Consider the following 13,210-nt stretch of genomic DNA (forward strand, 5'->3'; position numbering starts at 1 on the left):
TGGCTGCCTGCCTCTCCAAACAGGAGAAGGGCTCTCAAATCACTGCTTATCTTGAAATTTTAGCCTGGCCAGGGGGTAAATTTAATGTAATATTTTTATGACCAGTTTCCTCCAGTTTATAGATGTAACCTAGAAGTTAAACCGCAAGGTCAGGTTTGGATTTGCTGATATAATGTGGGGTATCACCCCTTTTCCTGTTCTTCTGGCCTCCAGTAAACGGAACACGTTTGGGATATATTGGTTAGGTCAGTTTTAAGTCTGTCTCAAAATCTACTTCCAGTTTGCACTTTACTCTGAACCCGTTTTTGAGATGTAAATTAAGACTGTGCTTTTCATTTGTCCTGCTTTTGAGTATGATTGCGCGGATGCCCCATCCCTGGCAGTGCTCAGGGCCAGGTTGGATGGGGCTTGGAGCCACCTGGTCTAGTGGAAGGTGCCCCTGCCCATGGTAGGGGCTTGGAACTGGATGAGCTTTAAGACCCCTTCCAACCCCAGGCATTCTGTGATTCTATGTTGAGTGAAGTGCTTGTGGCACTCCTCCTGGGGAGACGGTGCTATAGAGGACCATTGGGCAAATAATCCAGTTCCAGAAGGGTTAAAGGCATCTGCAGTTGTGGTTCAGCTGCTTGGTTTTGTTGTAGATTGCTCTTTGATGGTAAATTAGGGTAACATTTTTTTCCAGAGATGTCAGTTTTAATTTCTCCCATCTAGAATTCATTAATGGGTTGTGGCATGCTGTGGGTACACGGAGGAACTGGAAGGTTTTATGTTTTGTGTGTTTATTATGTAAATGTAAACAGTCTCAGCAAAAAAGCAGGGACATAATATCAGGGGTACAAGGATGTGCATAACTAAGAAGCAATCGATCAGTGTGGTGGGAAGATGCTGGGTGCTGAGCTGCTTCTCCCCTCAGCCTCCCTGGATGTGCTTTGCAGCAGTGAGGTTGTTCATCAGTAAATTGGGGTGCTGTGTTTTGTTCATCTCCACTGAAGTGTTTTGTCCTCCCACTGACCGGCAGTGTACAGTCCCTGGTGTTCAGCTGTGCATCACTCAGGAGTGCCAGGGCTTACCCAAACCCAAAAGAGGGGGAAGGTAGGAGCCAGTGGGGACTGAGATGGTAGTGTCTGAGTTAGAGACTTTTAACTGAAACAACTCCAGGTCTGACCTCATCTCACCTGGGGTCAGGCACAGCTTGCACTGGACTTAACCCAGCAGGGCTTACAGGAAGTAGAGGTTGATTATTAGAGACAAAGGAGAAATTAGATGGCATTTGTTGAATCATTGGCCAGTCTGGTTTTGGAGGCAGAGGTTCTGGCTGTGGCTGCGTTCAGTGACAGAGCAGCTTTGCAGGGTGCTGATGAGCTGCAGTGGTACATCGAGGCTGGTGGTTATGCTCCCACGGAAGCTGCAGTCTTGGCACAGCTGGTGTTCAAGTCCAGTGATAGATGTCAGTTGAGCAATCCACAGCCCTCTTGTTGGCCTTTCAGGTACTTCTGAACTGCATCTAAAGGAATACCAATTGTAGCTGTAGAAACTTGCCTCCTTCTTGAAGACCTGCAGGAAAAAGGTGCTGAGCTGTGGGATGCATGCAAAGGTGGTCTCAAGGCAGAGTGTGGAGATGCTTGTAGTTGATATTTGTTAAGGCAGGAACCATGTACAAAATGTGAGTCCGGTCTGGATTTAGACTCTGATAGTTCTTTTGTCACAAAATGTGTAGTTGTGCCTATCCAGTGTTTTTTCTTTCTTCCCATTCCTTTTTTTTCCCCTTCCCAGATGTGGAATATAGGAATTCCTGTCTCTGGTGACCTGGCTTCATGAAGGTATGATTCGGCTTGCCCTCTGAACTCAGTTTGTCAGCTGAAACCCTGCACACTGAAGCTGTGAATCCAACCCTCCACTTACATTTTTACCCCAGCAGTTGAACAAACTGTGCAGTCCTGGCAATGCTTCAGAATCCAGTATTTAACTTACTGCTATAATGGAGATCTTTAGCTGCATCCCATCGGCGTGGATGCTGAGGGCAGGAACAGCAGTGTAGATTGGGGGTTCTCCTGACACCTGGCCCTGTTTCTGCGACCCTCTGATCTGAAGCTGTGATAGATATAGATAGATATGTATGGTAGTTTCCATAGTTGGAGTTTGCTGGAGCCTGGAGACCTAAGACCAACATCTTTCATCAGTAATAGCGAGGCTGGAGGCTCTGCTCCTGATGTCTGTCACAGTGAAGGAGGAGCCCATGGGGATATTAGACGTGTCCTGACATTTTTGTTAAAAGGCCCACTAATGATATCATTTACTTGTTGCACTGATTGGTTATGGTAGCAGTGATGAAGGGCACTCATCCTCTAGTGGGCATGGCTTCTTGTTGCATGATAGCTGGTGCCTGAGATGTTGTACATCAGAAAAGCATCCTTGAGTGCTGGGACTGGCAGGCCAAGCCAGAGGAGGCTTTCTGAGCTCAGACTGCTGTGGAGAGCCCAGGGGCTGAATGCGGATCAGAGCAGCTCTTGGCGGTTTTGTTTTGGTGGTGGCTCAGCCTGCAGCTTCTCCTTGCAGTTTCTTCTGGTGTCATGGCTGCAGTGGGGATCTGCAGATGGGTCAGGCAGTGTAGAGGACAAGCATCCTTGGTCCCAGCATCCCTGGCCTGAAGCTTAGGCTGTGCAATTGGAATGAGCAGGCAGCCTCCCAGCCTGCTCCAGCAGACAGGCAAGCCCTGCTAATGAGGAAAATAGAAGAAAACTCAATTGGGCAAATTTCCCTGGGGTTTCCAGCGTGAGTCCCGTTCTTGGTGCAGGAGGAGGTTATCAAGGCAAGTGTGTCAATGTTGCTGATAGGCAGGCAATAAATGGAGATGCTAAGATATGTCAGTGCAGAGATCTAACTTGATCTATTGTTGGAGAGAGTCTCCATCACCATGATATCCCACAGCCAATCCTTCTGGCAAAGGCAAACCCTGGGTGAGGGTCGCACTGCTGGTGTTTTCTGCCTTTTCCTCTCCTGCCAAGGCTGAAGGAAAGAAGTTTGCTGCTTCTTCTAAGTATGGAATACAGGAAATTATACGTTTGAGACAGAGCATTGCTATGTCCGAAATAACCATGCTGCATTATTCCCCAGTGTGAGATTTAATTACGTTCTGTGACAGTGAATTTAATTATGCCCTATACTGCAGTGTCCTGGATGGAGATTTAATGAAGAAGTGGTGTCTGTCTGGGAGGGAGTTGTTTTCTTTGTCTAAAATAGGCATTCTTCCTTGCCAGTAGTCTGTGTTGCTGCTTCCCCTTACTTCGTCTGCAGCTGCAGGAATTTTAATAAACCACCTAACTGAAGCCATTGCTACCCCAGCAAGCAGCATTGTTTTTCGCTAGGAATGGAAGGCATAAAGCAAGTGTTTAAATTGGAGCTGAGTTTTGCAGATGGTACCAGGGAATTGGAATTATGTTTTGATGTTGTCTTCCATAAACACACAAATGTAATTTCTCTGTTGTAAAAGGGGGGGGGGCAGCAAGCTCAGAGGACAGGGAAGTCCTTCAGCTTCATTCCTGCCTGTGTCTGGAAGAGGCTTCAGCATCCTGAGGCTGGACACCACCCTCTTGGATGCTGGGGACTTTTGATGATGCCGGAGACCGCTTTGGTCTTCAGGAACAGGATGCAGGATGTAAGCAAATGGGTCTTTAAATGTAGTAGCCACCTGTGGTGCCCCCTCATCAGATGGGATGGCACGCTGCTGACTACTGAGCCGGGTTTTGGTGCTCTATTTAGGAGTCTAAAATTAGGTTTGAAAATTACGGCTTTGTGGACTTCCCCTTCACCACAGAGGAAGTCTGAGGCAGAGGCAAGAACTGCAGCCGACCTGGGGACAGGGCTCCTACCGCAAGTCTCTCCTCCTCCCTTTGCTTTGGGAACGCTCTGACTCCTATCAGCAGGGTCAGCCAGAAGGGTTATGTGTGATGCTGAACTCCTGCAGGCTTGGGGCCTATGGGCTCCAGAACCGCTGTTTGTAGACCCTGATTTCAGTACCAGATTCTGGATGTATCTGGGAGGGGTGCATGCTTTTAATAGCTCTGGTGCTTCTTGGCTAGCCACAGTGAGATTTTTTGAGAGCAGCCAGTGACTGCTGGTGTTGGCACTGGGGTTTCCAGCAGAAGAGATTTCCACAGAGTATTTATCACTCCCCTGGTAATTGGCATCTTCCTGGCACCTTATGCAAGTAAGGAAGCACACTGACATGGTGCACATGTAAGTGTGCATCCGTTGTGCTTCTGAGGATGAGACTTCTCCTAATACCATGATGTTAATTCACAGATAAACTATAATCGTTGGATATTCCCTGAATGCAGAGGGCTTTTACTCTTCATATTCCTTGCTTCCCTCTTTGTATTCAATTCTAACTTTTAATCACCCAAGGTTAAACTTCTCAAGTCTGTAGGTTGTCCAGATAGCTTTAGTTAGACGTCTCTGTGCCATGGGCTTCTTTAGCCACCCAGCCAAGAAGCTGACGGGATGTTGTTTTCCCTGACAGCATGCACAAAAATGGAGTTATTTGAGGAAATCTGAAAGAAACTGCTTGTTGTTTTGATTCATTTTTTGGCGGGGGGAAGGAGGGTGTCTATACTTAGTTTAAATACATCTCCAAGCTATAATAAATGTTTCCTAGCCAAAAAGGTTCCACAGAGAGATCTGGGGTGTAATTACAAGGCGGGCAGGAAAGCAGTGCATGAGCATCTCCAGGAGCATCCAGCCGCTGGCTTTCTGAGTAGGAGTTGACTTGATCTGCAGCCAGGCTTAAACGCTCTGCAGCTCCCCAGGTTGTGGCCTCTGCCGTGAAATGCTGTGTTGATGCTGTAGGAGGTCAGTGACTGGATCTGCTTCATCCTGCCTGGCGAGAACAGTGAAAATACAAACTGATAATGGGATTTCAGCAGACGAGGGTGGAGGGAGGAAGATGTTGGGAGCTCTTATACTCTGTGAGCTTTGTCCTGAGCTTGCTGAACTCCAGTTGTGAAATTGGAAGCTTTATTATATAACTGTGGTGTAGCTATTTCATAATAAAATGTCCTTTTTGAGAGATATTTTGGTTCACTCGGGTCAGAATAGTGAAAGTGAGCCACTGAAGACAAATGGGGAGGGTGGTCAAAGTAAAACCTGAAATGCCTGGGCTGGGAAGCCATGATAATCCCCATTCTGAAATGCCGGTTGATTGGAAATTGCAAGTCCAGCAGCAGGTGTCATTAATGAATCTATCAAATCAAGATAGATTGACAGATGATACTGTATGACTGGAGAATGTGTATCTAAGTGATTTGTGTACCCACAAATGCTTATTGTGTAATTTAAGTTACACAGGGGAGTTAACGTAGCCCGAACGCAGCCAGCTCAGTGTGGAGAATGTACAGCCGCTTACCCACATCCAGTAATGCAGGTTTTGTTGAAGAACAGGCAAAGTCAAGCTGTAAGCCACTTCTGGCTGTGGAGCAGGCGCAGCTTTTGTGCCCTCTGCCAGTCTTAATGTGAAACAAGTGCACAAAGTGAGGGAGGGTGTTACGTGTTATATCCATGCAGTCATTTGACTGTGGGCTGGAGGCAAATGCTGCCAGTGGAAGGACAAAGCGATATGGTCTGTAGTTCCAGATTCATCCTGTTTATTCCTCCTGTTTGTTTGCAGGATAAATAGTGTGCTGGTCTCTGAAACCCTGGTTGAGTGATCCATGGGCAAACATCATCCTCAAATGAGAATGCAGCAATTCTGCAATAGCATGATGGTTTGCTGTACTGTATGTGTTCATGTTTCCAATCACACATTTCATTTTGCTAAAGATTTGTAGAAAATGTAAAGAAATCAAAATACCAGTTTACTTTTAAACTCACTGTTGCAGGTAGATTGGAAGAGGAGGCCATCTGCATTTGGGCTTTAATGTTTAGAAATGGAAAAAAACCAAGCCCGGCTGTGGATTTACAGCCCTGTTGGTGGTGTCTTCTCAGCTCCTGGAGCAAGGATGTTAGACAGGGCTTCTGAGGTGGTGTGAATACAGCCCCTGGTGCATTTCTCATGCTGCTGGGGCTGGTTTGTTTTCTAAAACAATATCTAGACTTAAAAGGTGCATGGCTTTAACTCCACTAGAGTGCAAAACACATCAAGTCTTGTGTTTGGTGGGGCAGAGGGCAGATCTCCAGGGGAGCAGAAGGTATTTAAGATAAGGGCATCACCAGAAGCCAGTTGTGCTGCCAAGGTCCACCTGCCCCCTTGTCAGCTGAGAGGAGGAAATTAAAACCATACAGGCATGAGAAGGTTTGCTGTGGTATTGTTCTCTGTGGGATGGGTGCGAAAGCCTTTGCTGGGGACCAACAGGATCTGCTTGGGCACAGGGGTGGAAGGGCTGGGAAGAAGTACTGCTTTCATCAGGAATCAGGTTGGTCACTTGCTGTAAGAAAAGAGAACAATTCACTGCTTCCCTGTCCTACCAGCTCAGCAGTGTCCCAGACTTTGTTGCTCCTGCTGGTGCCATGGTGTCCTGTATCAATACTCCAGCAGCACTGGAGACCCTCAGAGTACTTTTGATCAGCTAGTTAGGAAAAAACCCGTCACCTCATTTCCTCTTCCTGAGTTTAAACTAGGCATCTGTAGGGATCCCATTCCCCCTTTCCATGCCTCCTCTCTGTCTTCAGAGTGTGACGTGGAGCTGTGGTGTGTTCAGAGCAAGGGCTGAGTGTCTGTTTGCTGCTGTTGGCGCTTAACCTGTGCAGGGCCTTAAGGGCAATGCGCTTCTGCTGCTGACCATAGCTGAGGATGTGCCACAGTACTGCCCACAGCGTGGGCAGACGGCTCCGGTAAATGCACCTTGGGGGTAGGATGAAGATGCATGCGCAGAGTATTTGGAGGTCACACAATTTTACTCTTCCCTCCAAAATGTATTTTCCTTTCAGAAATGCATATTTTGAGCATGACAGTCTAACCTCTTCTTCTTTCTGCCTTCCAGAGTAAGGAGATTGGCTTACAGATGCATGAAGAACTCCTGAAAGTCACCAACGAGCTCTACACGGTGAGTAATGAGCTGACCCTACCCATGCCTACCGTGTGCTGTGAGGGGAGTGTAGGCAATGTGATTTGTTAGAACAAAATGTGTGTTCAATGTTTCAGTGGCTTGAGGAGCCTCCCTCCTGCCATACAGCCCATCCATTCCTCTTGCAGTTGCTAGGAGTGTTTCACTCCTCACTGGTTTTGATGGCTGCAGAGGAGGATTTCCCAGCGGTCCTCCCGTGAAGTGCTTCTGCAGCTGCATCAGGCAGCGGATCATGCCTCCTAACTGCTTCACTTAAGCATAAATGGAGATGTTGTAGGCATGATCCAGTGAGGTCCCTCGTGTCCGTAATGCTATCACCTGCCAGGCCTTCTACACCCTGTTGTTGCCTTTAGGCCCCTTTCAGTTTTCACTGGGTTGGTGGTTTCTGCTAGGTACTAATGGCTCAGCAGTTGACAGTGCTAGCTTGTGGCTGATTGCTGACCTGCTCCTCCGAGTCTCATGGGCTGTGGATGATGCCTGATCATGGCCTTCCGCTGAGGAACACTTAAGACTTGTGTGTGTTCAGCTGCATCTCCCTGCTGCCAGGAGCACTTGGGTTGTGGAGCTGTCTCTGTGCCTCCAGGTGAAATTGTGCGCTGTTATACAGGACACTGCTCTTCAAGCAGGTTTTCATAATAGGGCAGTGGAAATCTTTGTGTTGCTTCTGTCTCTTGCCCTGTAGCAGTTGGTTTTGTTTGTTTTATTTATTTTGTTTGTGGTTTAGGATCAACAAAGCAATATAAAGTCTGTCTTGTGTTGGGAAATTGAGATGATGTATTTGCTTTCTTTGGTTGTATCTGTTACTGGTACATAAATAACGCTGCAGTAGGTTTATTCCCAAACAATCATTTTATTCCATCTTTTTTGAAAAAATAGGCCTAAACAACAGAGCACGAATGGTATTATTTGAAATTTCTGCCATAAATCTTCTCTAAACAGGTTTGTTTCTGCATTGGTAGTTGAAGGATTCAGTTTTTCTGAGACCTGCAGTGTGGGTGGACAGCCAGATTGGATTCAAAAGCCTGTGTGAGATTTGGGAGTGCGTTGTTGATGGTTGAATGTCACAAGCTGTGGTAGTGATCAATTAAGATTAATTACAACAGCAGCGTGACTGTTGTAATTAAACAGATGCAAAACAAGGAAAGGCTAAGGTTGGGCTGACCTGAATACCTGTGGGCCAGCGTACTCAGAACCCAAACATGGGGTAGAGCATCACCTGAGGGACATGGTTAGGTCAGCTTCAGGATCAGAAGTGTGCCGAGGTCCAGAGTGTGTGCAGTTGGTTAAGGAAGAGCATAGAGAATGGTTTGGCTCCCACTGAATCTGTGGCAAATTCCATCTTTGCTGGAGCTGAGATTCCCCCCCCCCCCCTTCACTGCTTTGCTCCCACATGCTGAGTAGAATGTGTTTGAATGGTGAAACAGGCTGGAACAGCTGGAAGAGCTTTGTGTTTTCTTTGAACTGACCTTGCTGCTGAGATAACAAACTGATTGTGTCATCTGGCTGGGAAGGAGCAGGGGAGAGCCATGCTTATTTCAGAAACTGCGATGAAATGTGAAGAAAAAGCAGGCTGTGTTGGGCAAGCAAGATCATGTTAAACCTGCTCAATGCAAAGCAGCTCCCCTCCAGTCGGTAGTTTTCTGTCCTTGAGACATCAGGTGAAACAGGCTTGGTCTGCAGGCTGATCCGGCATGCTGGGGGTGTTCTCTGGGACTGGCATGATGTTGATGTGTTCATTGCAACGTACTGGCTACCCAAGAGCAGCACGTTCAGTAGCAGTGGCTGCTGACAAAATCAGGTGCAGAATAAGGGTCCCTGGCTCAAAGGACACAAAGCTGCTGCTTGTAAAATGTCATTTGTCTGCTGTCAATGCAAGGAAGTCATTCATCTTGCCTGTGGCCAAGCCTTGTAGCCCTAGTACACCTGTGCTCTGGCTAGGCTGCTTTTTAAGCCTTTCAGAGGGGAATTCTGTGCACTGTATGGAAATGATACATTTTTTTACAGCCTTCTCAGGCATTTTCTGTCTCAAACCAAAATAGCTAAATTGATTTTAATCCAGCCTTGTCGCTGTTCTGATGCAAGTCACCCTGTGGACTCTGGGTGGAAAAAACTAGACCCAAAACCCATGCTGATTTTAATTAAAAAGGAAGTCGATGACTTTCGTTCTGAAGTGGGAGTTGCTTCTGAACAGCTTTCCACAGAAATAGTTCAGCTGTGAATTAAAGCCAGCCTCATTCTTTTGATTCCTGCTTACTGACTCCAGCAGACAGATATCAAGTTGAAGTCCGTAAAGGCTGGAGGTTCTTTGTTCCTCTGCTCATGTATGCCTTTTCGTATTGTATGCATTCCTGCCTAAAGAAGTCAGGCCAGAATTAGGGTAAGAAAAACAGTAACCCCAGAGCACTGTTCTGGTAGTATTTTCTGTAGGCTTAGGTGATGATGTACCTCTTGGGGTATGGCACTAGCCATGGGTTACTTGATGTATGGACTTTGTTTGCCATAATGCAGGGACATGGCTATAGCTGAAGACAGAAGCATGTTGAAGTCCGTAGAAGTACTGTCTTGTGAACCGGTGTGATTCTTTGTCACAAGGTGTTATGGAAGAGGAGTAATAACTGTGAAATGAATTGTATTAATTAGAATAAGATCTACAGATACATTACCCACATTAATAAATAAGAGTCATCGTTCCCTGTGTAGGAGGTCATGAATTGGAAGTTTTCCCTTTCCATTGGGAGTGCAGCGATGGGAAAGGCAATACCTTCATGGCTTACAGATGTTTTCTGTCAGTGTCATGCTGTAGAAATCATGTGGAAGTGTTGCTCTGTGTCACGCCATAGAAATCCTATGAAAGGGACATGTTTGCTCTCATGTTCCCAGGGAGAAGGGAGGTCAGTGTGCATTGGTCTGATGGATTTCTCCCTTTCTTAGACCTTATGCCCTGAGTGTACCTGAGGTTGTGCCATAGGCTCCATCCAAAGAAGAAGGGGCTTGGGTCTTCGGCAGGCCTATGGCCGTGCTCATCTCCGCTTCACCCGATGTGCCGAGTTTGTGTTTTGGTTTCCTTGACTTCAGGAGGGCCTGGGCCTGTGCTTACACAGGTCCCTCTGTTTCTAATCTGGCTCCTCTGCTGGGTCAGAACCTCAATCACCAGCTCTTTAGAAATATAAAACACTTCTAGCTGAAGACAGCAAACAGTGCCGTTTGTGGCTGGCATTTTGGCAATGGCCTTTACCCAGAACATGTTACTAATATTGGAAAACACAACGTGTGTTGTTAAATAACCAGTGAGCATTGGAACATGTTTTTCTCCCTCCACTGCAGCTAATTAACTTATTTGCAGAAAAGATCCCAGGGACGCAGCTGTGGCAGTTTTTCTCTATGGCACAACAGTGTAAGACAGGGACAGAGTGACTTGATTGCGAGTGATGAGAAGGCATGAGGGAATTGCTGATCAAAGGGCTGATTGCTGCAGTGCAGGTCGTCCCCATTCGAAATTAAGGCAGGTATGAAAACAGAAGTATCCCCCAAATTTCTAAGTGTGAGCTGGGTGGCCTAGCAGTTGATGAGGAGAATAGTTGGCACAGTGAGCTGTTGAAGGCATCTGTTTTCAGCTACATGGATGCTGAAGTCTGGGGGAAGTACTTTAATGGCTATTAGGTTCTTTGCACTTTGTTAAAGAGACTGTTGCAGGACTTTTAAACCTGGGTCTCATGTTACCTTTCCAGGTTTAAGTAGGGAGAAAACATGGAGAGGGAGAAAAAGGGCCTTTGTTAAGGAAGGTTTCTCTGGTCATTAGCAAATAGATCAATCAGAACCTGTGCAAAGGTAGCAGTGGGGCTCAGACCCCCCTTGTGCAATGGAGGCCTGCTTTGTGCTCCTTCTGCCAATGCTCCTCTTGCATTCACAAGAGGCACTGAAGTCCATGGGAAGAGGGGTTACAATAGTGTGTCCCGAGGTCTGCAGCAGTGGTGTAGCCCTGGGTGAGCAGAGACCACTGGTGAATCGTGCTCAAGTTTTTCTGGTTAGGTTACAGTCTCATAACCTTTAGATTTCACAAAACCCACGCAATCTGGACCACTAATTGTTGTGCTTTCTGTTGCATTGCGTTTGGGCATCTCTGGCTGCTGGAGAAACTTCTTTCATGACTGTCCAACTGTGCTGAAGGGCAGGACTTTTCTTTTTCCCTTTCCTCTCAGTTTTTCACAGAAAGATGGAGACAGCAAAGATGGGGAGGGCTCAGTGAAGCCTTCTAGCCTTCTCCTTAGGAAGACCCCAGAAATCGTCTGGTTTGTGTGTGTCCTGTGACATTCACTGTGGAAACTGCAGTTTGGGTTTAGAATTTGCAGGATTTTGGAATAAAGCAGCTCAAGCAGGGAGCACACCTTGGCTTACGATTCCTTGCAGTTGCCTAAAATTATAACTGCCAGTGATGGCACATTTGTGCAGGCTTCGATGCGGCATTTGGAGCTCATTTGCAGCTGACGTTTGTGCTTGGCAAGAGGAGACATCATATGTTTCAGCGCAGCCTCATCCAAGTTAAACACTCCTGGTTCCTGCTGACAACCGCAGCTGAGGAAAACTCTGTATTTTCTTCATTAAGGCTTGTGCAAAGATACTCTCCTTTTGTGGGTTCCTGCTCCTTTTTGCTTCATGGACCTCGGCCAGCCTGTCTCAGTGCCACTGCCAGTGGTACCCAGGCTCATCTTCAGCAGGAAGTCAGGCATCTCAAACCTTGTCAAGGCAATGTGAAATAAAACATCCAAATCCTGAGGGGAGATGATAAAAGGGGACAACGTGACTAAAGGCATAAAGAGAGAAGAGCAGATGTGTTCCTCTTGCCAGCTCAATTAAAAGGATCGCAATGTGCCCTTTGGGCTTTTGTATCTGAAAGAAAAGGCTGTGGTAGCAGTTTTGCCTGCAGGAGTTTTCTTGGCAGTAGATCAGCATCGTCTATCCAGAGACCCTGATGGTGATCTTGAATTTAAAGGACTAGGTGTTGCTGCAGTCCACAGTGGCACTAACTCTGCTTCCTGGCAGCAGCAAGAGGAGAATTAAGTGGTGAAAAGAGGCAAACTCCATTTCTGCTTGGAAACTGTAGCTTCAAGATGGGATTTACTGTTAGGGTGGTAGAGCAGGGCTTATGTCAATGGGTTGGCTTAGCAAGTTCAAGTGCAGGAACAGAGGGGTTGGGTCGAAAGTGACTTCAGGTTGACTTTGGTCTCCTTACAGTCTCTTGTCACGGAGACCGTTTATCCCAGCTGCAAGCATTGGGCGTTATTTCTCATTTCCCTGTAGGTAGATGCACATTACTCTTTGAACTCCGGTATGTGCAAGAGGCACATCGCAGCCTGCCCCTGCAATGGGGACTGAGCAGGGATAGTGGTTCTTACACCAGCCCTCTGCCATTTTGAAATAAGGCTAGTTAATGGGGTTAATTTTGTATGCATTTCCTTCCCACCTTATTGTTTCTTAATGCCACAGTGGTCTCAGAGAGCCCAGGCACGACTGAGACTGTTCCATGCTGCCCATGGCTGTCATCGTCTCATGCACTGGTGCTTTGTGTGCCTGTTGGGCAGGTGACCCTCAGACTTCTGTTTCCTCAGGTGATGAAGACCTACCACATGTATCATGCGGAAAGCATCAGCGCTGAGAGCAAGCTGAAGGAGGCGGAGAAGCAGGAGGAGAAGCAGTTCAACAAGTCCGGGGACATCAGCGTGAACCTGCTGCGGCACGAGGACAGGCCTCAGCGGCGGAGCTCCGTCAAGAAGATTGAGAAGATGAAGGAGAAGGTGGGTGAGAGGCAAGGATGGGGGAGCCAGGCTGGGCCAGGGCTCCTGGCAGGCAGGAGGGCTTGGCTCCAGCCCGATCCATTTCCATGCAGCCCTTCCAGTGTCTGTGGGAAGGGTTAGGGGGGATGTCGACCCATGTGTCAAAGACTGGTGGTTAAGGTGCTTGTGCGTGGCTGCTACCCCGGGGTCTGTGTGGAAGGCCGAGGAGAGCAGCACACTGGTGTGTCTGGCTGGGCACAGTGATGCTTTCAGAGCTGGATGCAGGACCCTGCTATGAGGGGCTATGGTTTGTTCATGGCTTGCTTTGTAAAAGAAGCACTTTCAACAGTGGGCAACAGCTGTCCCAGGGTTCCTGCAGTC

At 47.3% G+C, this 13,210-nt stretch overlaps 1 protein-coding gene across 2 annotated transcripts in view; it reads left to right on the forward strand.

Annotated features, from left to right (window-relative positions):
* The window catches only part of SRGAP3 (SLIT-ROBO Rho GTPase activating protein 3), a 111,674-nt gene that overhangs the window by 61,282 nt on the left and 37,182 nt on the right, over positions 1–13,210 (forward strand). For both annotated transcript variants that reach the window (XM_065687097.1, XM_065687098.1), the window contains exons 4-5: positions 6,975–7,037; positions 12,665–12,850. In XM_065687097.1, the coding sequence (XP_065543169.1) occupies positions 6,975–7,037; positions 12,665–12,850 (249 nt within the window). The remainder of the gene's footprint in view (positions 1–6,974; positions 7,038–12,664; positions 12,851–13,210) is intronic.

Source organism: Lathamus discolor, chromosome 7 (assembly GCF_037157495.1).
Source record: "Lathamus discolor isolate bLatDis1 chromosome 7, bLatDis1.hap1, whole genome shotgun sequence".
In the NCBI taxonomy this organism is placed as follows: Eukaryota; Metazoa; Chordata; class Aves; order Psittaciformes; family Psittacidae; genus Lathamus; species Lathamus discolor.